Source organism: Eupeodes corollae, chromosome 3 (assembly GCF_945859685.1).
Source record: "Eupeodes corollae chromosome 3, idEupCoro1.1, whole genome shotgun sequence".
Taxonomy (NCBI): domain Eukaryota; kingdom Metazoa; phylum Arthropoda; class Insecta; order Diptera; family Syrphidae; genus Eupeodes; species Eupeodes corollae.
In genome coordinates this window covers 135,175,002-135,202,350 of record NC_079149.1, presented here as the reverse complement: position 1 = coordinate 135,202,350, position 27,349 = coordinate 135,175,002, and the positions used below count along the sequence as shown (strand labels likewise).

At 33.4% G+C, this 27,349-nt stretch overlaps 1 protein-coding gene across 2 annotated transcripts; it reads left to right on the top strand.

Annotated features, from left to right (window-relative positions):
• The first annotated feature begins 1,354 nt into the window (after window positions 1–1,354).
• On the top strand, window positions 1,355–23,132 carry LOC129951358 (repetitive organellar protein-like). 2 transcript variants are annotated; one of them, XM_056063461.1, is made up of 19 exons: window positions 1,360–2,411; window positions 4,741–5,022; window positions 5,090–5,128; window positions 5,217–5,276; window positions 5,456–5,632; window positions 5,894–6,040; window positions 6,117–6,311; window positions 6,384–6,615; window positions 7,022–7,110; window positions 7,185–7,301; window positions 11,432–11,536; window positions 11,853–11,930; window positions 20,676–20,961; window positions 21,109–21,308; window positions 21,374–21,642; window positions 22,266–22,391; window positions 22,457–22,564; window positions 22,617–22,692; window positions 22,845–23,132. In XM_056063461.1, exons 1-19 carry the CDS (start codon window positions 2,178–2,180, stop codon window positions 22,977–22,979), a joined length of 2,955 nt encoding a protein of 984 aa, XP_055919436.1. In that variant the 5' UTR covers window positions 1,360–2,177; the 3' UTR covers window positions 22,980–23,132. The 2 variants fall into 2 exon arrangements, with proteins under 2 accessions (XP_055919437.1, XP_055919436.1); XM_056063462.1 differs by lacking the exon at window positions 5,456–5,632 and having other exon boundaries at window positions 1,355–2,411.
• The last annotated feature ends 4,217 nt before the right edge of the window (window positions 23,133–27,349 follow it).

Below are 27,349 nucleotides of genomic sequence, written 5' to 3'. Positions count from 1 at the left end.
GTCAGTCAGCGACGAAGCTCATTTTTGTTTCAATGGGTACGTATATAAGCAGAATTGTCGACTTTGGAGTGAATATCATCCAGAAGCAATGCAAGAGCTGCCAATAAAACCAGAAAAAGTCACAGTTTGGAGCGGTTTATGGCTGGTGGCATCATTGAACCGTACCTCTTCAAAGATGATGTGAATCGTAACGTAACTGTGAATGGTAAGATGATATCCAACTTCTTTTTGGCCAAAATGACAGAGCTTGACTTGCATGACATGTGGTTTTAACAAGACGGTGCCACATGTCACACAGCACTAGCAACAATGGACTTATTGAGAGACAAGTTCGGTGAACATTTTATTTCACGCTCGGGAACTGTCAATTGGCCGCCTAGATCGTGCGACTTAACGGCTTTAGGCAATATTTTGTGGGACTATGTTAAAGCTCATGTCTATGCAGACAAGCCCGCTTCAATTGACGCATTGGAAATCAACATTGAAGTATTTATTCGTGAGATACCGGCCGGATACCGGAGTATGCCAAAATTGAACTTAGCGGATGGACCATTTGAGGAGCAGCCGAGGTCAACATTTGCATGAAATAATCTTAAAACATCAAATTATATAGACTGTACTATCGATTTAAATAAAGATTTCATGAATTTGTCTGAATTGTATGTTTTTTTAACTTTCCTATACCTTTAAAAAATTACCCTTAGTTTAAAAAAAAATAAATAAAAAAGTAACATCTCAAAAACTTTATGTAAAAAGTAATTTTTAAGTCGCGTTTAAATGAAGGCCACCAAAACCCCTTGAAAAAGTGCAAGTTGAACTCCAGTCACAAAACCTTCCCAACTATTAATTGCATCATAATCATAACCACTATTTTTGTACTCTATTAGCGTAAACTACTCCATCACTAAATATTTACCATTTAATGTTCACTAATCCACACCGCTACTGTATGTTTATATTATAATCTGATTTTCTGCCCTAAAAACCACAAGATAATAAAAAAACGGCGCTAACGACAGCAGCAACGGTAGCTGTGGCGTATACGTAATATTTACATCCAATTAAATTAATGTTTATTTAGTTTTACTTAATTTCTGCTCCCAACAACAAAAACCCGAAAACATCCCAAAATAAAAACCCCAAAAAACTCAATCCTAGTCAAGTTCAAGGCCCAAATTCTGTGTCTAACTTAAATTATTTAATTTTTGGAATGCATTAAATCATATCTAGCAAAGCTACTCCACGCATTTGGCATAAATTCTGCGTGAGGTTTAAGAACTTTTATTTATCTATAAGAAATACAAAAAAAAAACAACTTAAAAAGTTACTCTACGTCGTCGTCGTTGGTCGAGAACATAACAAAACCAACAACAACAACACCGTGAAAAATACCAAGGCATTTTAAGTGAAAAAAGCTTTGGAACTGTGACATCAATAAACAACTTTACTTTTCAGCCGGTTGCAATCGAATGTGGTCCAAAAACCGGGTCAACGATGATTCTAGCTTCAAAGACATTTTAGTCTTTGATTGAAAACTTAATACGCAATATTGACGTCAAGCCAAAATTATTACGATCTCTTCCAAATTGTAGAACCGTCTTTGACAAGGTTCTTTGGCGTAAAGTCTATCTGAAAAGTACAACTCCAGATGTTCGCATTCGCACCTCTCTGCTGGCTGTCGCTGTGTTGTGCGCGATTCAAGTTTTATAGACATTTCTGTTTCTGTGGTATCATCTGTAAAACTAGCTGCTTGCTTTGCTAGTAAAGCTAGCCCAACCAGCTGCGTTCGCTTGGCCTGTTCGTCGCTATTCGCTATCGCTCGCTGGGCTTAGTATTTAGTTCCTTTGGCGGACAATCTATCGTGTGTTGTGTCAGTTCAGTAGATTTGTGCGTTGACGTAGTAGCACGTCGTTTTCGCTTCAAAACAAAGTTGATTTTCCTGCTAGTCTCTCAATTCAAATCTTAATTCTTGATTCTCAATTCTCAACCCTGTTCTACTGTTCGCTGCTTTGTGTCGCCGTCTCCATTTGCGCCACTTTTACTTTCATTTGTTTTTGTGTTTTTACCTGTCTGTCGATTTCCTTGCTCCATCGTTTTTGAATATAATTTCGGATTGTTTAGCATTTTAAGTGATTCTATTTGTTGTTCCCAGAAGAACAGGTGTATTTACTTTAACAATGAGTGGGAATCAGCGCCAGAAGATATGCGTAAATAGGTCAACTACATCCTCAGTCAAAGAACATGACACTGAAACAGCATCAGTGTCAGTGCAACGGCACCAACAACAAGAACAGCAGCAAATTTGCGGAGACGGAATTGCTGCTCCTGCTTTCGAGATTCAGGAGAAACTCAATGAACTGTATGAGAAACGTTTAGCTGAAATCAATGAACAAGCAAATGGTGATGCATCAGTGAGTATTTTTCTACTATTCTGACTTTTCATGAATGATTTATTTTATTCTTGAATCTTAATTCAAAGCATTTTATTGTTATAAATATCAAAGAGGGTGGGTGGATAGATGATGGAACATGGAAATGGAAGGAAAATGGAAGAGATTATTTGTTGACATATTTGGGTTTTGTCTTGTGTGTTTTTTGATAATACTTTGACAGTTGTTTGATTTGATAACATTGAAGCAGGGATGTTATGAGGAAGGTAAAATTGTGTTGTACAGTAATGGGCAACGATTTGACGAGAAATTATAGTAGAAGTTAAGATGTATTTTAATGGTTGATTTACTTGAATATGCAATTTTGATTGCTGCAAAAAAATTGATTCTACATCTACACATAAAATAATTGTTTATCAGATAGAGAAAAAAAAAACAAAATGCAAAATTCAGATATTCATGTCTGTATTATAGGAAATTTGATAGGTTGTAGTGAAGACAAACATTTTCATCTTTATTATAGCATCTTTTTGTGTTGCCACAATTTGATATATAAAGAAATCAAATTTGTAGTGCATACAAACATTTTTATCTTTATTATAGCATATTTTTATGTTGTCACAATGTAACAAGTGGAGGAAAAGCTTTTCATTTCTTATTTGTTTATGAATTTTTGTAACTATTTTTTGTACTATGTTAAATTTTGCACGGTGCGTTACACTTTTTTTTGAAGAATTTCATTTAAATTCCTTTTAAATTATGGAGTTCATGCAACTAATTGCAAACTTTTACTTTTCTTGCTTAATAATTTACATGAATCTGTAATTATTAATAGAGACAAAATTTGTGAAGACTCTAAGAAGAAAAACATGTTCGTCATCTTAATTGCATTATGGCACTTCCTATAATCTGAATGTATGGATTTTAATATTTTGTATCCTCTTTGTATGCAGAATTGAAAGTGCAAAATAGTGTTAATCTACCATTTAGGTAATGTAAGGGAAGTATCTAATTTAATGTCCAATTATTTGAAATACTTTTTAAACATTAAATAATTTATGGTAAATATCGTCTGTTCTTTTATGAGTTTGAGAAATTTATATACTTATAGAAGACAAAAAAATATCCTTGTAATTAGTGTGGTAGATAATTTCATGACATTTATTTTTTAAATATGATTTCCGGCTTAACCGGTCCATTCTCACACAAGTTTAATTGAAAATTATATATGTATAAAAAGAAGTCGAGAGGCGTTAATGGCTGAATCACGAACACACTTCAGCTTTGGCTTCACCTGACGTTTACGCTTTCAGCCATAGGAATTCAATGCATGCTATCACAATGGAGCTTCGACCTCTCGTTTCGTTTGACAATCGTAAGGAAAAGAACGTAATCTAACGTAATGTGACTCCAAACGGAAGCTCTAGTTCAATTATTTGAACATTTGCTTCGTCTGACAGCTCAACAGCTGTAAAAAAATGTCGATAAAGAAAATATTTTCTTTATGGAGGGATGAAATAATAGAAATGTCATTCAAAGCAACCCCGACGCAGACGAAGCCGAATCTGAAGCGTGTTTGTGATTCAGCCATAAGAGGCCAATTAAAGGAACTAAATCTTTCAACAAAGTTGTTACCAAATTGAGTTTTCAGAAAGCTGTAGAATAAGTTGCATCGTCATGTAAGAAGATAAAGATAAAAGCTGGATTATTTACCATTCAATGTATTTTCAGTGCCCACTAAAGTGTAAACCGGTTCAAACAGTCAATTTTAATGGTAATGGTAATGGTCTTTGCTCCATAAAAGATGATATCCTATATTGAAAATCCATAAACCAGAAATAAGCTTAACTACTAAGCACAATCATTCGAAGAAGTGCTCTATGGACTTCGAGAACAGATTAATTTGATTCAAAGTAAATTTCCAGAATTTGGAAGCGTTGTTCTGGCCTTGAACGATTTTGTACAGAAATGTCAATGCAGGTTGACATTTTTAACTGTCATTTTCTAAACAAAATACAAAATAAATCGGATTCTACTCAATATTGGAAATATTAGTGGCGGGCTTTTGTTATGCCTGCACGATAACGATGAAGAGTTAAAGAATTTAATATTTAATCATTTTCTGCAGTTGATTTTTTGACGTACGAATTTTTCAGAAATATCCACTACACAATATTTTTTTTAAATTATTTGCATAACTTTCATAAATTTGTATTGTACAAGGTGTTCACACTAAAAACAGGTTAGGGACTCATTAAAGTCAAATGAATCGCTATTTTATAATCTTTTAAGATTTATACCTTCGAATTTATCATCATTTGATTATGTTTTTTGTTTGCATTTCTTAAAGCTTAAAGAAATAACCTACAAGGAATGGGTCAATATGCTTCGACAAATCAACACAACACTCATTACAAATATTCAAGAAATCGATTGTGAAACAACAAAACGCTTGGCGCTCTTACAAAGAAAATCCAGCAGTAACTGTCGTCATGATCAGGCCATAGAACTATGCAAATGTCGAAAGGACATCGATAGTCTTATGCACTTAATCCGCAATGCAAGACAAAATGGTGATTGGAGTACTGATGACATTCAATTTGAAACTGTCACGGAATTAGACATTTTTGGGGTTGTATATAAATTCAGTGGTATTCCAGACATCACATAAACTAAAAACTTATGTATTTACTTTTCAGGAAACGTTACTTTGTGAAGCGAATATAAAAAAGGAATCTGTAAGTTTTAAAACATAAAAGTTAATCCTACGTTGGGCGCCATTTAAAAGAGAGTACGAACAAACAAATTAAATTTATTATTTTTCAGGACATCCACAAGCAATCAAGTTCAATGGATCCTAAAACATGTGCTGCCCAAAAGTCAAAGGTTAGTAGAAGTGGCAATATAAAGAAACAATGATGAATACAATTAAATAATATTTTTTTTGTTTGCTCGATGATTTTATTTTACAACTTGACATTTCCTTGTTTATTTTTTTATGTTTTTTGAATAAATACAATTATATTATTTTGTTTTGCTCGAAAATATTATTTTTGCCCTTAAAGCTTATGACCCACCTAAAAGCTTTAGCCTTCGAGATTGCCGAAAGGCACGATGAAATGCGTGATTTAAAAAGGCAAATTATATCTCTGGAAGATGATATTTTAAATGCCCAAAAGAAGATACAGCTGAAAGATGACGTCATAAGAGAACTACGTAACGATCTTAAAACATTCCCAAAGGTTTGTGTGTTGAAACTTTAAATGAAACTATGTGTGTGTGTTATGAGGTGTAATATGGGCTATATATAACTTTCACGACTTCCTCTGATATTAATATACTAAACCAATAATCTTTATGCCTCTTTATTTTTCAAGGAACTCAAAATTACTTGAAAAAAACTAACATTTTTATTTGTTTGTAGATTGCCTGAGAATAAAATACAAAATTTTACTTCATTATTTATTAAACTTCAAAGATTTTTTTTTTGTATTCATTCTCAGACTGCTGCAGCTTGGGGTAGAAGAGTTTCAGAACAATTATCACCTTTAGATTGTTTTCCACCAATGACAGAAACCAAGATTTTAGAACCAAGTGAAATGGATTTTCCAGATACTCCAAGAGCGAGTTGCTGCAAAAATAGAGACTCGGTAAAAAGAAGAACGTTGAAACATTCCAAACACATTAAAATATGTAGATACATATTTCAAATTCAAATTATTTCAGATAAATTCATTAATCTTTTCGGAATCAAGCTCTGCTTTTCAAGAAGAAGACCAGGAAGAAAATCTGATCAAAAGACTCAAAGATGAATTGGGACAGTTTTTTGAAATACAAGAAACTTATGATCAAAAATCCGTCAATCAAAAACTTGTACTTAAAGATCTTCAACCACGAATTAGTAAAATGGTGGATGAGTTGGTAAACATCTATAAATTCTACTTAATTATATGATTTTGAAATTCATTCTTTCTTTTATTTATCATTCGAAAGATCAAAACAAATAATAATCATCTAAATAAACTAAGATTTTTTCGACATGAATATTTAAACTTGGAAAATCCACAATCAAGTAGAACCTTAACGGATGAGGATTCAGGAATAAGTTCGGACGTTGATCCTGATGTTCAGGTTTTAAATTCTGTACGTAATCGTATAAATTGTTTAGTAGAAGAGAACCGCCGTTTAAAGAAAGATGGACAACGCTTACAAATAGACATGGAAGGTAATCGATTTCTAAAAGTTCAACATTTGTATGAGTATTTTTAAAGCTCAAAACTGCTTCTTGGTGTTATATCTTAAAATGTAACCTAGCCTTAATAAATAACTTTTGACATTTAAGAGACATTGTAACCGTACACAGTCTCTATGCAGTGTTTATAAATATGACGTGTAATTATTCAAGGTACGGGTATTGTTCAAAACATTGCACTACTTTCGGATTATGTTTTATAAAATTAGTTGAATAATTAATTAAAGCTCGCTTTTGGTTTTGCTTCACAATCCTTAAAGTCAAAATTATTTTTCTTTATTCTTTAAGATAACGTTGATTCAAATGTCAATTGTGAACATTTTTAATATAATCATCAAAAACATAATGACAATTATTTTTTAAATTTTAAATTATTTAGGTGTCATCAGCCAAGAGAAAGCTAAATCTGTACTTTTAGAAAAAACATCAAGAGCACTTCGTGAAGTGGCCGACGCGATTTCACTTGCGGTAATTACAATGGTTTACTTTTTCATATTGAAAATTAAACTTAAGTTATCTTTTCTCTTGGTTTTATTTGACAGTTATGTAAACCTATCCACTATGAAGAAATTTTCCAACAAACTGCAACTATGTCAAAAAATCCCATTGTAGATGCTTTTGGTGAATTATTGGATAGCATTTCAGAACGTGATAATATCGTAAGTGAATTAGAAAATATAACAAATGTAAAATAGACTAAAAGTTAGTTGCTATACACGTTGATGTAAGCCCGCTTCAAAACATCACAGGTTCAAGAAAAGTGTCGTAGCTTTCTTAACCCGCCATTGGGTTAACTTTGATCAACTGAAGATTTTTTGAAATGTGTTACTAATATTTCGTATTTTCTTTATATAAGAAGAAATTTATTCGCATTTTTTCGCACACCCGGTCTCAAAGACCAATGGCGGGTTAAAAAGAAAAAAATATCTGTCATTAAATTTGCTGTCAGTGGTGCAATATCTGGTTTCGAATTCGTTGAAAGAATAACTGATAAGGTCAAAGTGAATATTAATATACTCGTATGAGAATCCGAACACGTCTAAAAAGTGTCAATTCGTATTTGAAACACTAGGAAAGAAACAAATGTTCTTTAATAGATTTTTGATCGAAATTTTTTTCGGTTTGACTTCAATGGTTTTATGATTGAAACCTTTCATTGATAACAAATATTTATTTGATAGCTATAACTGACCCTTTACTAAACGTTAGAGAAGTAATCAGTACCAGCTTTTACAAACTTTAAATTACAAATCGCAAACGAAAACAATACTGCAGCATGGAACCAACTAGTATATACATTTTTCAACGGCTAAACGGCTAATCCATCTTGGTTTTACCCTACGTTTCGCCAGTTGTTTTCCAGCTTCTTCAGGGGATTTATTTAGTATTTTATATTAAAAAAAAAAACATGATTAAAAGTTGCACGAAAAGTACGAAAAGTTTAACTAAGGACAACACTAGTATCACCGTATTTAACAACTAAGGTATGGCCACACTTTACAAAGCACTGTGGTTTGTATAGCTCTTTCTCTCAGTTGAAACTCGATCTTCTTGATTTTAAGCTCTACTTCAAGGATCTCTAGCTCCTTCTCAATTTTTTTTTTTAAGAGAGCAAATTGTATTACATTTGTGAAGGTTTGTTCCGACCTTTTTGGTCATTCTTCCTTTTGCTTTTGCTTTTTGAACGAAGTTCTTTGAAGTTGTTGGAGCAGGTGGCGATAACGCAATCATTTCACTATTGTCGTTCTACGGAGTAACTATTTGGAATTCTTGCAAGTACATCAACGGAACCGCTTTCTACTTTGCTATTAAAGTCCGCATTGGAATCGTACATGTTGTCTTCCGGTTTAAACTGCAATCCCCCCATTCCAGCGATTTTTTCTTTCAGGCAACTCAGGGCTAAAGTTGTTGGTCCACCAACAGTTTTATAGATTGGTATATAATTATATACTATTTATAAATCTTACTGGTGGCGCTACAGTCCGGGGTGGACCTGGACCTCAACCACATGCGTCTCAGCCAGCTCGGTTTCTAGCTAGCTGTCTCCAGTTTCGCACGCCAAGTTGGTTGAGGTCCTCTCACACCTGGGCACCACCTAAATCGCCGTCTTCCTCTACTGCGCCGTTCCTTGGGATTGGACACGAAGACCTTCCGGGCTGGAGCGTTGATGTCCATCCGCTCTACATGACCTAGCCATCTACGCCGTTGGACTTTAATTCTGCTAACTAAGTCAGTGTCGCTGTACAGCCCGTACAGTTCGTCGTTATATCTTCTCCTCCATCTTTGCGTACGGGACCAAAAATCACCCGGAGAATTTTTCTCTCAAAGCATCCTATAATGAATGTCTTATAGATGGTGATTTTAGATGCTCGAGAGAGGACTTTACTTCTTAATTGCCTTCTAAGTCCAAAGAAGCAGCGATTTGCAAGAGTCATTCTTCGTTTGATTCGTTTAATTTCATCTTCCAATTATGTCAATATCATCTGCGTATCCGAGTAATTGGATGGACCTTTGGAAGATTGTGCCTCTAGTGTTGACGGTTGAGTTTTGCACAATTCTTTCCAGAACGATGTTGAAGAAGACGCATGACAGTGCATCGCCTTGTCTAAAACCTTTTTTGACATCAAATGAATCAGTAAGATTTCTTCCGACCTTGATAGAGCAGCGTGCATTCTCCATCGTCATTCTGCACAAACGGATAAGTTTGACAGGGATGCCAAAACTAGAAATTTCTCGGCAGAGCTCTTCCCTATAGATGCAGTCATACGCGGCTTTAAAATCGATAAAGAGATGGTGGGTATCGATTTGAAGATCCTGGGTTTTTTCCAAGATCTGCCGTAGTGTGAATATTTGGTCGATAGTGGACTTTCCTGGTCTGAAGCCACACTGATAAGGACCAATCAGGTTGTTGACGAATGGCTTCAGACGTTCACATAATACGGCAGAGAGGATCTTATACGCAATGTTAAGGAGACTGATGCCTCTGTAGTTGGTGCAGTTTAGAGGGTCTCCTTTCTTATGTTTTGGGCAAACTATGGTGAGATTCCACTCATCGGGCATGATTTCTTCCGACTATATTTTGCAGATGAGTTGTGTGCATGCTCCCTACCAAGTCATCGCCTGCTGCTTTGAAAATGTTCGGCAGCGATGCCGTCAGCTCCAGCAGCTTTGGGCTCCGAATATATCGAAGAAGCCCTACAAGGTGTTCACTAAGTAGTTTAACCTTAATGCAACTGTAGACACCACCTTTGATTCCATCTCGAGAATTCGTCCGCTGCCGCCTGGATAAGGAGAGGTGCCTTAGTGGAAACCTCTTTCCCCCCTCTCTCGTTTTCTGCCCCCAACAATTTTCCACTGGGGTTGGAACCCAATCTCCAGTTGAGGTACTAGGCACCCGATGTTCACCGCGGGGAGGTGAGAGTAGGAGTTGATAGACAGAGGTGGGTTTTGAGAAAAACCTGTGGACGCTTGGTTCCTCTTGAATGCACATGTCTACCATCTGAACATCACTTTTTATAAATCATATCACAGAAAACTTGGATTCAAGTGCATTCACCTTTGAGAAACGTTAATTTAACTGCTGCTCAAATGACTTTATGTTTTTGAAAGAAACACTTCAAGTTTTGAGTGTTGAAATTCTTTTGGTTCTTACCTTATGAGTGGACATTTTTTTCTAGATTTTATGCTTCAAGGACTCATACGTGCTTTTTAACTGCACAAATGTCCTTTTGCCCGATGTTGCTACAGTGGAGTTAAAGATATTTGATATCTCCTGTCAAGTTTTTTTTTTTTTATTTTATCTACAGTTACCCCATCTATATATATCTATCAGCCCATTTTTTTCGCCTCCGTATAATTTTTCCTCTCGCTTACTTTTATTAAAATTAGTTTTCATATTTAATTTTTGAACGACACGATAACTGAAACGGTTGTTTTTTATTTTGAAGAAGTTTATATGTACGGTTGAATTTTCCGATTCTTGTCGTTTATTTCAACATATAATGCTTTCTCTTTTTTTCTCACACAATTCGCTTAGTAGAAAGAAAAAAGTGGTTTTATTTGTACAGGGTTGTGAAGAGGACTCTATTTTAACAAAAATATCCCTTAAATTTCCCATTTTAAGCTTGGTGAAACTGACAAAATTTAAAGACCTTGTTAAAATTATTTTCAGCCTGATAAAATTTAAAAAGCTTTTAGATAAAAGTGCTTTTAGTGTTTGTTTATGAAATTGGGCATAAATCACTTTTAAATCTCTAAACTAAATTTTCAATGATGAAAAACAATGATACCTATAACTGAGAACTAAGATCGTTTAAAAAAAAATCATATTTTAATTTCGTAATTCATAAAAGTGGCATTTTTTTCTATGTATTTGGAACCAAAAATATTTTGATTTTGATGATGTAAGTTCTTTAGAATTTGTGGCTTAATGGTAAGTTCGTTAAACTGTCATGCCAGAGGTATTGGGTTCAATTCCTGAATGTGTCATTTAAAGTTTTTCACGGGTATTGCTCCTTTCGAGGAATTGAAAAATTCTCCAAGAGTAATTCTTGCCATGAAAAGTGCTTTCTAAATTAGCCGTTTAAATTCGCCTTAAAACTGTAGGTCCCCACCATCCCTGACAACTTTACTCGCACACAGAATGGTTGAGAGTTGTAAGTCCACTAAGCCCTAGTTTTTCAAGGACTGTTGCGCCGCCTTACACGAAATATTTGTTAATACTTATTTTATTGAATCTTTTTAACACACATTATTATAATCAAAAACATTGTTTTTAAATTCTCCGTAGATTGAAGACTTACGTTCAAAAATTGGAAATACCATCAGATTAAATGAAGAACTCCAAGCGAATAGTGACAATCTACAAGATCAAATATGTGAACTTAAAAATTCGGTATGATAAAAAGACCTTAATGGTCCCCATATAAACGTAGATCGTTGTTGTTGTTAAATGTAAATGAGAGCTATTTTGTAATGTTTTTTAAAAAATATCTTTAAGATATTTTGTTTAATGTTTTTTATTTTTTTTAAGTTAAGAAAAAAAAAGTAATTTGCTTTCAATGAAAAATTTGACGCCATGAAACATTTTGTAAAAAAAAAGAAAGATATAGAAATAATTTAGTTTGTTTAATTTATTAAAGAAAAAAATTAATAAAATATACATGATTTATTTTTGTATTGTTTTATTTGATATAATATTTTTATTCCAGATTTGTATGAATGGTCAATATGAAAATCGAGGAAAACTCTTACAAAATCAAGAATTTTCAAGACAATTATTTTCAAAGGTAAAAATGAGATTAGACAGAAATTTTTTGAATATTATTACTAATTTACTCAGTTGTACTGAAACGGAACTCAACGGTTTTATAATGTGTAATGACTTATGATAGAAGAAATATTTAACAGAGGTGGTGAGAGTTTCAATTATCCACGGATCAAACACTTATTTGACACATATAGAAACGTTATCACAGTTTGACCTTTTCAACTGTCAAACCGTAAACAACGACTATCGAAATTTTTTATACAGCTAGAAAAAAACACCCTATACAATGAAGCTTATCATCAATGAAAAAGTTATAAATATGATTTGATTCTAAATTGACCTAGTTTATTAAACTTCTGAACAAAACCCCCCTCCAATTTATATCACTAAAGAACAACATTAAAAACTTATACAAAACTATGTACTTAAGTCATATTGCATGTCAACATTTCACGTGCATAAATAGGTACACCTTATATCCTATGATGTTGATTAATAATGATTTTTACACTTATTTTCACACGACACCATGATTTCCTTTATTTAATGTTGTTTTGTCTGTTTTGAAGTATAACTTAATGGAAATGTATGAATTTACTTATATTCAGGAAAAGAAGGTAAATAATACAAAACTATCTCCTTTGAACAGAACAAAAATAAACTTAGACATCCAAAAACAATTTACAAATTGGAACAATGTGCGAGATATCCTGGAATAAAATAAAGTAGATATAACGATAATAAAATAATAAACCTGCAAGGAGTAAGTGTTGTGTACATAGTTGTACAGTATTGCTTACAAAATTGTTACATACGACAGAAAGTCATTTCAAATTTGTTAGTTCAGATAAAAATCGTGGTGATAAAACGTATCGTCAACTCCTAGTGGTGCCCAATGGATAGCTAAAAGGTGAACTAACGACGAACAGAGATGTGTCACCTGAGTTACCTTCTCAGGAAGTAGGAGGAAAAAACCATATATCGCTCTGAAGAACCAGCTCTAACGATATCAGCCATGCACAGGCCTCATGAACCGGCCATGAAAGGACATTTTAAAGACTCGGTTGAACGGAATGATATTGTTGACAACCCCCCCCCCCCCCCCTCCTGCATATTCGGATGGGGTTTTGCTGTAAGAGGGAAACTAAGGCAGAGTTTTAAGCTTTCGGTAAGTAAGCGGAAGAGTGACGACAATCCGCATTAATGCCAAATTCCACAACCTGAGCCTTATCAGGTACTTGGCGGTCCCCCGATGATCGAACATGCAACCAAATCGATCATGTTGCTATTGACGGAAGACACTCCTCTAGCATACTTGGCGTTCGTAATACAGATCAGCCAACATAGGTTCCGACCACTACCTAGTTGGTGCTAAACTGCGCGTACGAATATCCATGGAAGCTCTTAGGCGAGCAACAACCTCGAGGAGAAGATTCAACGTTGGAAGACTGCAGCAGGAGGATACCGCCAATGCCTTTGCCGACCGAGTATCCCTAAAGCTTACGAAAAACCCTACAACGGACGAGATGTGCCCAGAGACCTACTGGCTTTGCAAACAATCCATCATGAAAGCTGCAGAAGAGGTGCTAGGTTCCTAATAGCCACCACCAAGGAACCCCTGGTTTGACTCTGAATGTGCTCAGGCAAAGCCAAAACGGAGGCATACAGATTGTGGCAGCAAAGGAGGGCACGATCTTCTCCCCAGCTCTACGTCGACAAGAGAAGGGATCACAACCGTTTGCGCCCTTTAGTTCGAACCAAAGATCGTATATATCTATAATCTCCAATTCAGGTAGGATAATAGTATGAAATGACAAAATAACTGAGCATAAATCAGATGACAGCTGTCAAAAAGACCAAATACGAAATAAGGATTGCCAGATTAAAAATCACAGGGCTAAAAAATACCCATTATTATCTTCTGCAATATATTTGGAAGACTGAATTAATTATTTAAAATTACTTTTAGGAAAATAAAGAATTCACGTTAAATTTGAATTTATGTGGAGATTTTAACTTTATTTTGAAAAAAAATGTTTTTTAAGTTTTTTAACTTTGAGGACATTGAGCCATAATTATAGTTTTCTTATAAGTTCTGATTTTGTCCTTGCTAGACTAAACTCTAGTTTACGTTATTCATAGATACATCTATGGCCAATAAAGTAAACAAAAATCGTTGAAAGATAAATGTTCTTTATATTCTCTTTAGTTATATGTATTTCTAATTGATTAAAACAAAGAACAATGGGATCAGTTCCGATTCATTTGTTCACAGTGCTATATCTGTTTGGCCAATAAAATAAGAACATCCAAGACATTTTTTTAAAGTTTTGCAATAAAGACTAAACAGGAAAAAAAATAGGCAAATAATAAAGTTCTACTACTTACAACTTAAATAATTTTAACTTATTGAAGAACGTTATGGGAAAAAATAAGCATTTCAGTGTCAAGCTATTTTGGTGTTGCGTGAGCACGGCGATTCAATTCGGAGAATTGCCAGAATAGTCAAATGCTCCTCTACAATGGTTTTTAAAGCGTTACGACGAAGAAAAACTATGGAAACTAGAGGTGGACCATCGAGATTATCAGAAAAAGACAAAAGGGCCTTGGTAAGAGAAGCTAAGAAAAATACTTTTATGTCGTCGCGGGCCTATATATGAGCCTGCTGAGGCAGTTAATTCCAGGACAGTCCGGAGAGTTTTGCTTGTGTCCAAATTCCCTGCTCGATGGCCAAAAAATGGTCCCTAATTAAAACCAGGTCATACGAAGAAGCGCCTGGCTTTTGCGAAAAAGTTTTACATGATCCTATGAACCATTGAAAGAGCTAAAACAATGGAAAAATGTGTGATGGAGTGACCAAACAAAAGCCAATCTATTTGGGATGGATGAAAAACATTTTGTTATTCGCCTAAGAGATGAATCGTACAATCCACGGTGCATCAAGCCGACTGTGAAACATAGAGGTGAAAGTCTAATGATATGGCTTGTTGTTTTGCTTGGTGGGGAAAAGGTCCAGTATTTCTCATTGATGGAATATTGACCAAGGAAACTTATGTCGGGATTTTAAGGGATACAATGCTGCCATGGGTAGTACCCGTGGCATGATGGTTTGTGCGTTGGACTGTCATGCCAGAGGTCTTGGGTTCGATCCCTGCCTGTGCCATCTAAAGTCTTTTCACGGGTACTGCCTCTTGCGAGGAATTGACAAATTCTCCAAGAGTAACTCTTGTCATGAAAAAGTGCTTTCTCAAATTAGTCGTTCGGATTCGGCATATAAACTGTAGGTCCCCTCCATTCCTGACAACATTACTCGCAAACAGGAATGGTTGAGAGTTGTAAGTCACTAGGCCCTAGTTCTCAACGGACTGTTGCGCCACCCAATTTATTTATTTATTTAATGCTGCCATGGACCGAAGAATATATGCCCTTTACGTAGCGATTTTGAGTGTTCTTATTGTTTTGGCCATAGCTGTAGTTTACACACACCTAGAAGACGAAAGACGATTCTTTGTCAGAAATATTACAAAATAAATCGAGATGACAAGATTTTTGTGTTCAAAATTTCAAGTTAATAGCTTAAAAATTGTTTGAGTTATTAGTCTTGCTAATTTAACAAAATATAGTATAGAAGTAAAAGTGTTTAAATTGTGTGTCATAGAAATAATAACAAAAATTTAATACCCTTAATGCTGAAATTCAAAAGCGAAGTACTTAAAGGTTTTTCCCGATCATACATTTTTTTCATCATTTTTTGAGTTTTGAAATTAATATTTTCGAAAATTCTAGGGTAGGAGTAATAAATAAATACAAAAATAAAAAAGAGATAACTTCCACGCTCGTCTGTCGATTTGTCTCTTGTAGGTTTTCGTGTTGTGTTAAAAAAGTTGTTAATTGAATTATTCTCCAAAATTTTAAAATTACCAACAACATTTTTCATATAAAATAATAGTTTAGTTTGAAAATCTAGTTTTGTTAAATATAATTTTAGTCAAAAACAAATTTTTACAATGGAAGTAGCATTTCTTAATTTTTTACAAATTGGATGAACAAAATTTATTTGAGAGATATCAAGAACCGAACATCACTTTTTAACAATTTTGCGTACTATTTTTTGTAGATTTTATTTTTTTTTTATAAAAACCGGACTCTTGGATTCTTATAAAGAAAAACTACTGAATATCGAAAACAATATTTTCTGTGAAATAAAAAGAGTTTAAAGACAATATTTTTATTTTTTGAAAAGCTATTTGAGTCGTAAGTAAATTTTTAACAAATTTAAGTATTTTTTTTGTAAGGTTTTTATTTTTTGTAAAAAAGCTGTCAATTATATTTGTTATAAGTTAAAATTATTTGGAAGCCATAATCTCAAACTTTTGAAAAGATATTTGAGTCGAAAATCAATTTTTACCAACTTTTATTAATTTTTTCGTTAAGGTTTTTATTTTTTTGTAAAATTTTGTCAATTTGTTTTTTTTGAAAACCATATTTTTTACTAGTTGAAAGCCGTAATATAAAATTTTTGAAAAGATATTTGAGTCAAAATTCAATTTTTACCAACTTTGATTAATGTTTTTTTTAGGTTTTTATTTTTTATAAAAAAACTGTCAATTCGATTTTTTTCAAAATTTTACCAGATGTAAAAAACGTTATTTTTCTTTACACAAAATTGTTTTGGTGATAAAATCATTTTGTATTCGTAAAATTTTCGAGGTGAACATTTTTTTTCAGTTTTTTGATTTATAATATACAATGTATTTATAAAATTTAATTCAAGTCTCTAACGTTTACGGTTCGTAAGATATTTAGGGTTAATAAAAATGTTCACCTTCTTTTAAACTGCTATGGTAAAAAAAACCACCGAGGCAATTTTCTTGAGAGCCCTTTCTGCATCTTTCTGCCTTATTATCTGTATAACAAAATCTATTTAAAATCGAAACCTCTTCTAGTTCTTGAGTTCACGCACGCACAGACATCTTTCTAAAAATCTTTTATTTCTACTCTTAGGACCTTGAAACGTCGGAAAATGTCAAAATTCAATTTGACAAATCGGGCCCATTACAATAACTTCCTATGGGAAGTTCAAAATATGCCCGGTACTGAAATGTCTGTCGGATAGTTTTAAGTTAAATGAGAGAAAGGCATAGTCTTAACAAACAAGATATTTACTTCAAAGTAATTTCGAAAAAGCTGATTTTTTGAGCGTCCCTAGCACTTCCTGATATGTACCTTGAATTTGAAACTAAGCAAAAAGTTTTGTACCCATTCATCGTGAAACGCATTGTCACTACTAAAACTTAAAGGAAGAGAATTGTAAAATTTAGGAACTTTATGGCAAGTATTGCATTCACAAAAAGTGAAAGTTAAGCTAATTCTGGTTTTGCGTTTTTCCTTAGGGCCAAGAAGAACAAGTTTCCCAAAAAATAATTGTTAGTCAGAAGACGACCATTTTTCATTAAAACGGCTCGATAGATTTTTATGAAATTTTCTCTATTTTTTTGCTTAATTTGACCTCGTTCAATATAAAAAATCCACAGAACCCTTATTTAGTTTTAAAGTGTTCTTAGAAACTAATGAATCGATTTAAAGAATTTGTCTAAAGAAGGTCTTATATTGTTTGAATAGTATTTGATAGGATGTTTAAAAAATGTTAAATTTAATTTTTCAAAGGTCGCCATCTCAAAAATGTGTCAATTTTTATTAGATTTTGATTTGTAATCAAATGTTTTACGTTTATTTTATAACCACTAAATAACTTCATACAAAAGAATTGCCAAGAAGTTTACTTTCTCCTGAATGGTCTAAATTAGCTACAAAATTACTTGTAAACGATCTTAGTATGTCAATTTCTTCTATATACGATAAATTGTTCAGCAGTTTTTAAAAACATATTTATTATTTGTATATCCTTTCTTTAAACATTTACTGTCTTACTCAAAAATGTTTTTGTGCTACGTGGATTCTTAAAGCTATGTGTTGATTGACACCCCTTCTCTATATACGATTATATCGAACGTCAATAATATAATGTGTTACACAAAACAGCTGAACAGATAAAATGATACAAAAATGTATGTTTTTTATTGTATTATGTCTGCGGTAGTAAAATATTCCTTTTACTTTACTTTAAAGGAATTTTTGTTTGTGTTTTTGTTGTTGTTTTTGTAGGCATTTTCATTATTTTTCTCTTTCCTTTCAGTTGTTTTGAGTGAGAGCATTTCGAACATTTTGATTGCTTACTCACATGAAGTTCCATTTATTTTTACATTAAATACTAAAGACCAATTTAACATACAATTGATGGAAGAATTTAAACTTCTAAACTTTCTATCGGCCGGCGGAGGCAGCGTAAGAATTGTCAACCAGGGCGTATGTGGAATATTTTCTATCTTCTACAACCATTTTGATTCTGAAGGGTTCAGAAGTTTGTTGTCCTGTTTTAACCTGATCTAAGAAGTGAGAATCTAAGAGTCGATAAAGAAGTTGGGAATACTTGAGATTCACATTAGAATTAAAGCTTTGAAAAGAAACAGAAATCAGTCAATAAAATTCTTCCAAAACTATGGTTATTGTGTTTTGGTAACTATTTGTCATATGGTAGCAATTTAATGGAAGTGGTAAAAAAGACAATTCGCTGAAAATTTGGGCCGTTAATATTAATATTTAGCACTAGGAAATGACACTTAAAGTTTTCTCGTCAACTTTGATATTATTTCTTCAAATTTATAGTAACATCTCACACTTGTGTTTTTCTGTCGAATTAAATGCTCTACAAAAGTTTTCATTAAATTCCATCCCTAACTCTCAAGAAGGATAGTACTTAAAAGTTTTTTCATAAAATTCTCATTTTTCTGCCATCATCTGGAAAATGATTTTTAATTTTGTAGGAAGTTCAAATTTCTACAAAAAAGTTCACTACACCATACCGCTAAGGTTTATATTTTTCAAGATGTTACTCGTTGAAGTTCGAGCAGCATTGAATTTCAATACATTTTCGAACTAAATATTGTTAAACAACTAATATCTCGAAAACTATTAATTTTAGCAGTATGGTGCTGAGAACATTTTTGTAGGAAGTTAAATAAGCTATAAAATCGCTCACTTAAATTAGCCTTGCAGTTTTCACCTGGGAATTTTTTATTTGTATAAGAAATTATGTTTTTTAGTTGTATTTTGAAATTCTTATAAAAATTCTAATATATCCATGAATAAGGCGTTATTAAAAGTTAAGAAAGTCTTCTAAAAATCTGCCCTTTTCTTAGAATTCTTACTTTGTCTTCAACAAACACAAAAAAGAGCCATTTCTTTAAAGGATCTGCTTTACGAATTTCAGATTTCACGTATAAGTCTGAATTTACGATATCACCTTAACTACTATCTATCAGTCAATAGTCCCCATAAATAGTCATGAAAGGAGAGAATATTGTAACATATTGACATTTCTATTTATCTATACTCCTGCCATTGCCAACCAGTTACTTCGTAACGAAATCGAAGTTTGAGTTTCTTTTGAAGACTTCTCAGATACCCGAGTTATTTCCTTACGGTCGGTCGAGAATTTCAGTTACAAAAAAGGCAAAAATAAAAGTTTTCCCATTTTCGAGCGCGGGAAAGTTCTTTTTAGTTCGTACAATTTTGTGAATTAAATAAAAAAGACAAAATTGGTGTATTACTAAATAAAATAATAAAACAAACTTTTGTAGTATTTTAAAAATGCGGCAAGGGATGTGCTAAATACCATAAATTACAATAACTATAAATATCCGCGGGAAACATGCAACCTGACACCTTTCAGGAGTTCAACATTCTGTGACTAACAATAATATCGAGTCATATTAGAGATTAGAAACGATAAAGTTCAACTAATGCTTCCATTGATAACCTTACCACACCCTGAAGGATATTAAGTTATTAATTACTTCTTATGTATGAAGAAGATAATTACATTCGAAAACAAATTAATAAAACAGGAGTCGTAGGAAAGGATACATATTCCAGACAAACTACTTTTTCGTATGTTGTCGTGAGTTCGTGACTAAGGACTATCACAACAATAAGAAAAAGAACCGTGCCGATAGAATCAAATCGTTTACTGTCACGTTGAAATTTTAAACCACAAACTTTTTTCTTGCAATTTCGGACAAGAAACTCTGCGAATCAAAAGAAAACTTTTAATACAATTATTGGAAAGGACTAGTTTCTAAAATGAATTTAGTTTGATGAGTTTTTAAATCGAGTTTTGAACAAAACTTCCCAGCAGTAGAGTGGTGTTGAGATATTTGGTTTTTGAGGAAGGCCGGAGGCATGCAATGAAATGCAAATATTCTTCCATTCAATGTATTTCCGTTTTTGGAAGTTTTTTGGAGTGTTGCTCTTTTGAAATGGTAAATAGACGTTTTTTTTTTCTTGGCAGAAATCAGGTGATACATTTGAATTTTAGGCAGAGCAGTATTGTGGAGAAAATCCGGAAAATCACAACGAGTATTTAAGAATCATCGATGATTTAAGTTCGGACTTAAATAACTTATCCTGTCAGGTCAACATGGTTCAATCTGATTTTTTGGACGATGAATTAGCTGTTCGATTTGAGAAATCTTTAAAAGACCTTGAGACTCAGAATGACCTTCTTCAGGCAGCAGTTGATAGTTTAACTGAGGAAAAGGACACAATAGAACGAACGTTTCAAACAGAAGTATCGAGTAGAATTTAAATTTCATATTTTGTATGAAATCTTTTAAAAACATAATTCTATTTATATTTTATACAGAATGAAGAATTAAAGAACAAAGTCTGTGGCTTAGAGCAAACAATTTCGTATCTTCAAAGTAAAATTAATGAGTTCCAGCGAAGACCTTGTGAACGTTGTGAGCAAAATGCTCATTTTGAGAATCAAAAATTAAGCCAAAGACAATCATCAACGCATCGAAGTAGCTCAGTTGAAAAACTTGAAAAGCTTGAAAATGAGCTTAAATGGAAATGTAAAAATGTAGAAGTTTTAAAATCAGAAAATGATCAATTGAAAAGAGAATTGACAGAAATCCGAAGAAATCAAGGTGAGATAGACTGAACAAAATCTTAAATTTTTAGCAAATAGTATTAAAGTTTATGCCAATTCTTTTAAGAACTGTATGTTTTAAGAGAAGAGTAATTTTGTTGTCTTTTTCTAATGTTTATATTCTTATTTCATCTTCTTTTCGAAGCCAAAACGAAACTTCTGCAGAGAAGAGTACAAACTCCCGATACAAAACCAGATCAAAAAGAATTGTTATCAAAACTTAATGCTGCCGAAGAAAAGAATCTCGAACAGTCTAAACACATTCAAAAACTTTCTAAACAAGTTGCATGTCTTCAAACAATAATCGAAGAACTTCGTACAAATGAAGATATTCATACGAATGAAGTTCGTTTTAAACGTTGTTTAGTATTTCAGAGTAGATACATTTACTTATATTTATTTTCTTGCAGAGAAAACTACTTCACTTTGAGTTGACAACTCTCAAGGAAAATCAAGCCTCCCAGATGGGAACTCAGCAAAGTATTAAAGAACAACTAAATCGAACAAATTCTGAACTCTCTTATGCCAAGGAAAAACTCTCAGAATGCAATCAGGAAATACAACGTCTTGAAAAGGTCCACTCTGAGGATACTAAACTATTTACAGAAACTTATACGGAACTTGTTAAAAAGCATAATAATCTTATTGAAGACTACAACGGATTATCACAGGAAAATCAGTAAATAATATTTTGTTTTTGATTTGTTTAAATTTTGGAACGACAGCTCTGAGTATCGTTTCGTTAATTTTTTGACCATTTGAAGTCTGAACTAAAATAGCTTTAGAAGTATTAGCTTATGTCAAAAACTCAACGAACACTTGCTGATATTTACAAAAGTATCACATACAGCAAAGTCATGACATTTTACTCGTGTATCTACCTGTTTGGGTTAGTCGAGCTGTCAAAACCAATTTAATGCCGGGTGACTTGAATTGCTCTTGCAAATACTTAACGAAACTTAACAAATCTCAATTTGATGACATGAAAATCTTTTGATTGAGCTTAATTCTTTTACAGCAACTGTCAGTTAACTTAAATAACTGTATTTGACAAATATAAACGTCATCAATTTAATGCCGGGTGACTTGAATTGCTCTTTGCAAATACTTAACGAAACTTAACAAATCTCAATTTGATGACATTAAAATCTTTTGATTGAGCTTAATTCTATTACAGTCGGGCCTTAAAAAAACAAAAATCTTGAGACTACACTCAAAATCCATTACACAACTTAAATTCTTAAGCTTTAGCAATATTTTTGAACTACATATAATGTTTAAAATATTTTTTTACAATTCTAGAAAACTGGTTCAAATGAGTGGAGAAAAGGATAATATTTTATCTGCATTTGATGCTTGGAAAAGACAACAAATTGAAATAGATAACGAAATGCAGAAGAAAACTCAGCTTTTTGAACAACACATTAGGTTTTAAAAACTAAAATACATATTTACTGTAATTTCTATGTTTCCAATGTTTGTGTGTTTTACAGACAAATGCTTGAGGATAAACAGAAACTTTTAGAGCGATTGAATGAGACCGAAAGTGACAATCTAATTTTGAAACAAACTTTAGAAAACTCAAGACATCATTTATCGGGGTATGACTTACTAAGAATTCCTTAAAATGTGTATAATATTTTAATATTACAGCAATCAGTCAATAGTTTCAAGTGGACCTATGAAAGGATACAAGACTTCATCTGCTAGCTCTAATTTAGAGAATCCGGTAACTGACATTTCGAATAACAAACGAATCTCAAAAAGATGAACAAATTACGAAACAGGCCCGTTTATTATCTGGAAGTTATAAAACTGTTCATCTTTTCGGGATTCTAATGTATTTTTTTGTCTTTGACAATATTGTAATTTTTTAAAAAGATCTCGAAAGCTATTGAAAATGTTCGACACACATCGAGGAAACTATGTCACCAGCGACTTATTTTAGAAGATGAAGCAAGTGAAAATGAAAATTTGGAAGAACGACCAGCGTTAAGGTTACGAAGTTTCGACTAGAATAATTTTATTGATAATGATTTAATTTTTATTATTTTTAATGTTATTGTATAATATTATATTTCAAAAATATCCCTACCGTTTTTTGGTGGAATTGTAAAAAATAACTCTTTTAATATTTTCATTGATAAAGTATTTAATTTGATGTCTTAATGGATTTTTTGTCTGACTATAGTTATCATTCGGCTTGAAAAATATCTGCTTGACATTGTTACAAAATCTTAAAGATTTAACTGTCAAATAGTTTATTGTGTTTTGACAGTGAACAAATTAGTAACATCTGTCAGATGACTTAAACAACTTTATGTGACGATGGTTCCCAATGACATTTTTGTCAATACTTGGCGAGTTCAGATCTCAGTGTTTTCAGTATTCTTAGAAATAACAAAACTTCTCATACAAATTTCTTACTTTTGCTGTCAGAAATCAGAGAATTGAATTTTTCAAAAATTCTCTATCACAGAATTCAAAAACTAAGAAACAAATGTAATGAATTCTTAGAAATATAAACTGCTCAGTTACCAGCAACTGTCAGCTGACTTAAGCAACTGTATTTGGTAGATATAAACGTCATCTCAGAGTGGAAAGAAATTACTGCTTGACATTGTTACAAAATCTTAAAGATTTGACTGTCAAATAGTTTATTGTGTTGTGACAGTGAACAAATTAGTAACAACTGTCAGATGACTTAAACAACTTTATGTGACGATGGTTCCCAATGACATTTTTGTCAATATTTGGCGAGTTCAGATCTCAGTGTTTTCAGTATTCTTAGAAATAACAAAACTTCTCATACAAATTTCTTACTTTTGCTGTCAGAAATCAGAGAATTGAATTTCTCAAAAATTCTCTATCACAGAATTCAAAAACTAAGAAATAAATGTAATAAATTCTTAGAAATATAAACTGCTCAGTTATCAGCAACTGTCAGTTGACTTAAGCAACTGTATTTGACAAATATAAACGTCATCTCAGAGTGGAAAGAAATAACTGGCAAATTACAAATTGTAAGATGTTTAGGAATATATTTTTAGTGACATATTTGACATTAGCTTTAGAAAATTTTTAGAAATCTTAGGAATATATACTGCCAATATAATCAACGACTGTCATATGACTCAAAGAACTATGTACATTTGACAATTATAAACGTCATCTAACAGTGCTTGGGATTGGCATTTCAGGGCAATTTTGGGACATATTTGACATTAGCTTTAGAAAAGATATAGTATTTAGAATTAGAGATTTTACTTTAATTTAGAATCAAATTTCAACCATATTAATACTGTTGACTCTCTGTCAAACGCGGAAATTATTTTGTCATCAATTTTAAAAATGCATTCCAACAGATTCAATCATCATCACGAAAATTTTTTATATGGATATGTATGTTATGCGCCGAAAGTCCTGTACGATGGCACTATGCTACCTCATTTTAAAGCTGCTGCATATTCAAAATAATTATGTACTTATTTGAATACGGCTTCCATTCGAGCCATCATTGTATCAGAAAAATCACTAACCGCATTTGGCCAGAAAAACCTCTTGCTGCAAAATATATGCAATTACCATGCCTTCATTACGACGGAAAAATCACTAACTCGTGGCCAATTGAATTGAATAAAATGAATGAATAAATGAGGACTGGAAGTCTTATAATAAACAACAGCCTCCCACAAAGCACACCATACTAACATTTGTTGAGCTACTGTCTTACGAAGAACCAAAACCTGGAGTCTCTTCAAATCAAATCGCCGCCGACCGAGGAGCTGCGCCGCCGATCATCATCTCGCCGCGATTCATCGAATTTGAAAGCCAATTTATTTCCTTGATTATAGTGACAGCTCTAGGAGTGGCGGACATCGTGATCTTGGCCATATTCATTAGGATGCCAAAACATTGGAAATAGGTGAATGAAAAGGGGTGACGAGGGGAAGGAGTAGGTACGAAGAAGAAGAATTGATTAAGAGTCTTATAAGATATCACCTGGGCCTCTGACTTCCTATAGCCTTTGCGCTCATTATGTATGGAATTTTTTGAAATGAGGAATCACTTTTCGAAAGGAAAGTGCATTCTTTCAAAAACCACCGTGACCACTTTCTTTGGCATAATCTGCGCACTGCGCAGCCAGCGCAGACTACAGACAAATGAACCTTAAAATTTAAGTGATCTTTTTTCCGGGTGCCAATGCTGCTGACGCTAAAGTTGAAGCTGAAACTGAAGCCCCTCAATAATACCGGTCGGGTTATATCAAACAAGTGCACAACTTTCGGTAAACCAGGAGAGGACAAAAACAAATCATTCAGCAGCGATGGAGGCCGGAGACGACGACGACAACAACGCATAATCGGTCCAGATTCGCAGACGATTTCGATGCAACGCGACGCGACTACTTAGGTACTCCTCGATTATGATGATGATGGCGAAAACCTGAATCTTGATTATCCTTTTCATTTCGACGACCGCGACGACATTGTCACGATTGGACTACCAAAAACAAAAGCCACTTTCTTCTTCATTGGCCGCCGCTGCTGCCGTATGCTAAGCTATGTGACCAAAAAACGAAACCAAAAACAGATTCACTGATTCTCGGCAGGAAACCAGCCCCCGCTGCAATTTCCAATTTATTTTAATTACCATAATTTTTTGTATAAAAGGAGTAAGTAGAGGACGCAATTGAACGCGAGGAGGATGATAGCCAAGGAAGATAAGAGTGTGCTTCGGATTCTGGGTCAAATTCACAGAAGCGGCGGCATTTTGGCAGAGACACCTCACTCGACCGGTTACCATAACTCATAGGAGCAAACAGCAAACCACGCTCCAGCACCAGTCAATACTCTTAGTATGGAAAAAACAGTGTTTAGCCCATCAGTAGACGAGACGACCGGCGGCGGCGGAGCGACGCGACGCTACGAAGACGCGACGTACGTCGTACAAGCATAACGACACCAAATTTCACAAATTCGGATACGTGAGACATTGGTTCAACTTACATTATTACTGAAGAGGAATTCTTCATCTTCAAACTTCTTCAGCTTTATCTCATAAAGTGAAGGTGAAACTAGATACAATCTCGGACATCGACAGATTCTTTTGGCAAGCGTATTTTTATTTTTATGCAATTCACGTGACACTGATGCCGGTCGATGCCACAAAGTCTCTCGATGGATTTCTTTTTTGGCATGTTTTGTACTTTAATGGGAGAATGTTTTCAAGCCGTCTTGGATGTGGATGTCAGAACCAATTTTGAGATTTTATATTTTGTTTATTTTTATAGAAATGTATACGGCTATGTTTTAAGTTGGATTAAATGTGTGTCAGTATATGATAAAGTTTTCTACTTTTTATTTCCGAAAGTCGTATAAGATGAGTAAGAAATATGGAAGATTTATTGCACCCGATACCAGATGTAATTTCTTAAAAACATTTTGACTTATTTTATTCTTGTTACTGAAAATAGAACTATGAAATGTTTATACAGAATTAATTTAAGAATTTTAAACAAGTTGTAATCCCAACAAACAAGACTTTTGAATAAATGCATTCTTTAAATGCATTTGATTTGAAAACAGCTAGTTTCCAAATTAGAGTGAAATGAAATTAAATTGAAAATCGATTGAAATTGTTTTCAGGGTAATCAATCGATTTTAAAACTTCAAATATTTTTCGAAATCACAAATTCATTTGATTGTCATAATTTTTGTAGATATACAAGTTCTTATATGTTTTTATTTATTCTGTGCTTTTCAATAAAGTAAATATAAAATATTAGTGGTTTTTATTAACTGTAGGCTTGCAGTTCGTTGCGATAAGGAAATTCCGATAATATAGTTTCGGAAAAACTCTGGTGTCGAAACTTAGTTTTTGAATGTGTTAGGTCTTAAATTAATATTATTTTACTTAAAGTGTTGGGGAAAAGATGTGCCCTGAAAAATCATTTTAGATGCTTTGTCTGTTCCCTCAACTACAAAGTAAAAGCTGCAACTTTTTACGAACCAAGTAATAAGCGCACACTCAAAGGGATAATACTGCCCTTATTATGTAGACACAGTGTGAGCACTAGGAAAGGGTTTGAAAGGAGGTGTCTATGCACATTGGTTTTGAATTGCTAAATATTCCAATGGCTGGGAAAGACAGAGTGTGGCATGGCATTCCACATTCGCATAGTACGGCTAAAGAACGAATCTCTGTTTTTGACAGTACGACCGAAGTTGCGCTCGAGGATGTATTGATGAGTATTCCTAGAAGCGTGAGCATTACGGTTGAACTATACAAGGAGAGGATTGCAACTGGCTATTTCTCTAGAGCATAAACAATTAAAATAATGGTAAAAGAGGGTGAGACAAGAAACATTCAAACGATGTTCAAGC

What these genes read in the sequence shown, in the direction of transcription:
- LOC129951358 (XM_056063461.1), top strand. Translation starts at nt 2,178, where the DNA reads ATGAGTGGGAATCAGCGCCAGAAGATATGCGTAAATAGGTCAACTACA. An exon ending in CCGACGCGATTTCACTTGCG is followed by an intron (nt 7,111 to 7,184) that starts GTAATTACAATG and finishes TTTATTTGACAG; the next exon opens with TTATGTAAACCTATCCACTA. An exon ending in CAAGACAATTATTTTCAAAG is followed by an intron (nt 11,931 to 20,675) that starts GTAAAAATGAGA and finishes TATTTTATACAG; the next exon opens with AATGAAGAATTAAAGAACAA.